We start from the raw sequence: 1,177 nt of genomic DNA, 5'->3' as shown, positions 1-1,177 counted from the left end.
GCGCCTATGATGGATTTAATGGTGGTGGGACCTTCAATATGGGCTTGAGGAGCTTCTCCAATGGGTTTAATGGTGGTGGGACCTCCAGAAAGGGGTTGATGGTGGTGGTGGGACCTTCAGAATGGGCTTGAGGAGCTTCTCCAATGGGTTTAATGGTGGTGAGACCTTCAGAATGGGCTTCCTGGTGGTGGTGGGACCTTCAATATGAGCTTGAGTTGCTTCTGTAATGGGTTTAATGGTGGTGGGATGTCCAGAAAATGGTGGTGGTGGGAGCTTCAGGATGGGCTTGAGGATGGATTTAGTGGTGGTGGGACCTCCAGAAAGGGCTTCCTGGTGGTGGTGGGACCTTCAGGATGGGCTTGAGGAGCTCCTATGATGGATTTCATGGTGGTGGGCCCTCCACTGTGGCCCCGAGGAGCCCCTTTACCCCTTGCTGGTGGCATCTCCGCAGGCTTCCGCTTCACCTCGGTGCGCGGCGACAAGGTGGACATCCTGTACAACAACATCAAACACGCCGTCTTCCAGCCGTGCGACGGCGAGATGATCATCGTGCTCCACTTCCACCTCAAGGTCTTCTCCTTCTCCCCCTTCTCCTGCAAGGATGGACGGAGGAAGGTGCGGAGATAAGAGGTTGGTGGCAACCATGAGGGTCTTCTCCTTGCAGAACGCCATCATGTTTGGGAAGAAGAGACACACCGACGTCCAGTTCTACACCGAGGTCGGGGAGATCACCACGGACCTGGGCAAGCACCAGCACATGCACGACAGGGACGACCTTTACGCCGAGCAGGTGGGTGCTGGGAGCTCGGGAAGCTCTTGAGATGCCACCAAGGAAGAGGTTGGGTGGTTGGTTGCAGCTCCGGGGGCTTTGCAGATGGAGCGCGAGATGAGGCACAAGCTCAAAACGGCCTTCAAGAACTTCATCGAGAAGGTGGAGGCGCTCACCAAGGAGGAGCTGGAGTTCGAGGTGCCCTTCAGGGACCTGGGGTCAGTTGGAGAACGGGGATGCCGGGGGGGGTTTGGGGGTTCTGAGGGCGTTTGGGGGGTCTTTATGGAGGTTTGAGAGGTCTTTATGGGGGTTTGAGGTGTCTTCGTGGAGGTTTGAGGGGTTCTCATGGGGTTTGAGGTGGTTTCATGGAGGTTTGAGGGGTTCTAATGGGGTTTGAGAGGTCTTTAT

The 1,177-nt window shown here is 56.2% G+C and overlaps 1 protein-coding gene across 1 annotated transcript in view; it reads left to right on the top strand.

The window, feature by feature from the left end:
• Positions 1 to 987, top strand: part of LOC104402379 (FACT complex subunit SPT16) — a gene marked incomplete at both ends in the record, with an annotated part of 2,610 nt that extends 1,623 nt beyond the window's left edge. Inside the window, 3 exons of the mRNA XM_010010248.1 lie at positions 452 to 570; positions 665 to 790; positions 875 to 987. Coding sequence (XP_010008550.1) covers positions 452 to 570; positions 665 to 790; positions 875 to 987 — 358 coding nt within the window. The remainder of the gene's footprint in view (positions 1 to 451; positions 571 to 664; positions 791 to 874) is intronic.
• Positions 988 to 1,177: the final 190 nt, after the last annotated feature.

This window comes from Nestor notabilis, unplaced genomic scaffold (assembly GCF_000696875.1).
Source record: "Nestor notabilis isolate BGI_N333 unplaced genomic scaffold, ASM69687v1 scaffold4612, whole genome shotgun sequence".
Lineage (NCBI taxonomy): Eukaryota > Metazoa > Chordata > Aves > Psittaciformes > Psittacidae > Nestor > Nestor notabilis.
The sequence above is the reverse complement of the archived record's forward strand: the minus strand, read 5'-3'. Positions and strand labels throughout refer to the sequence as shown.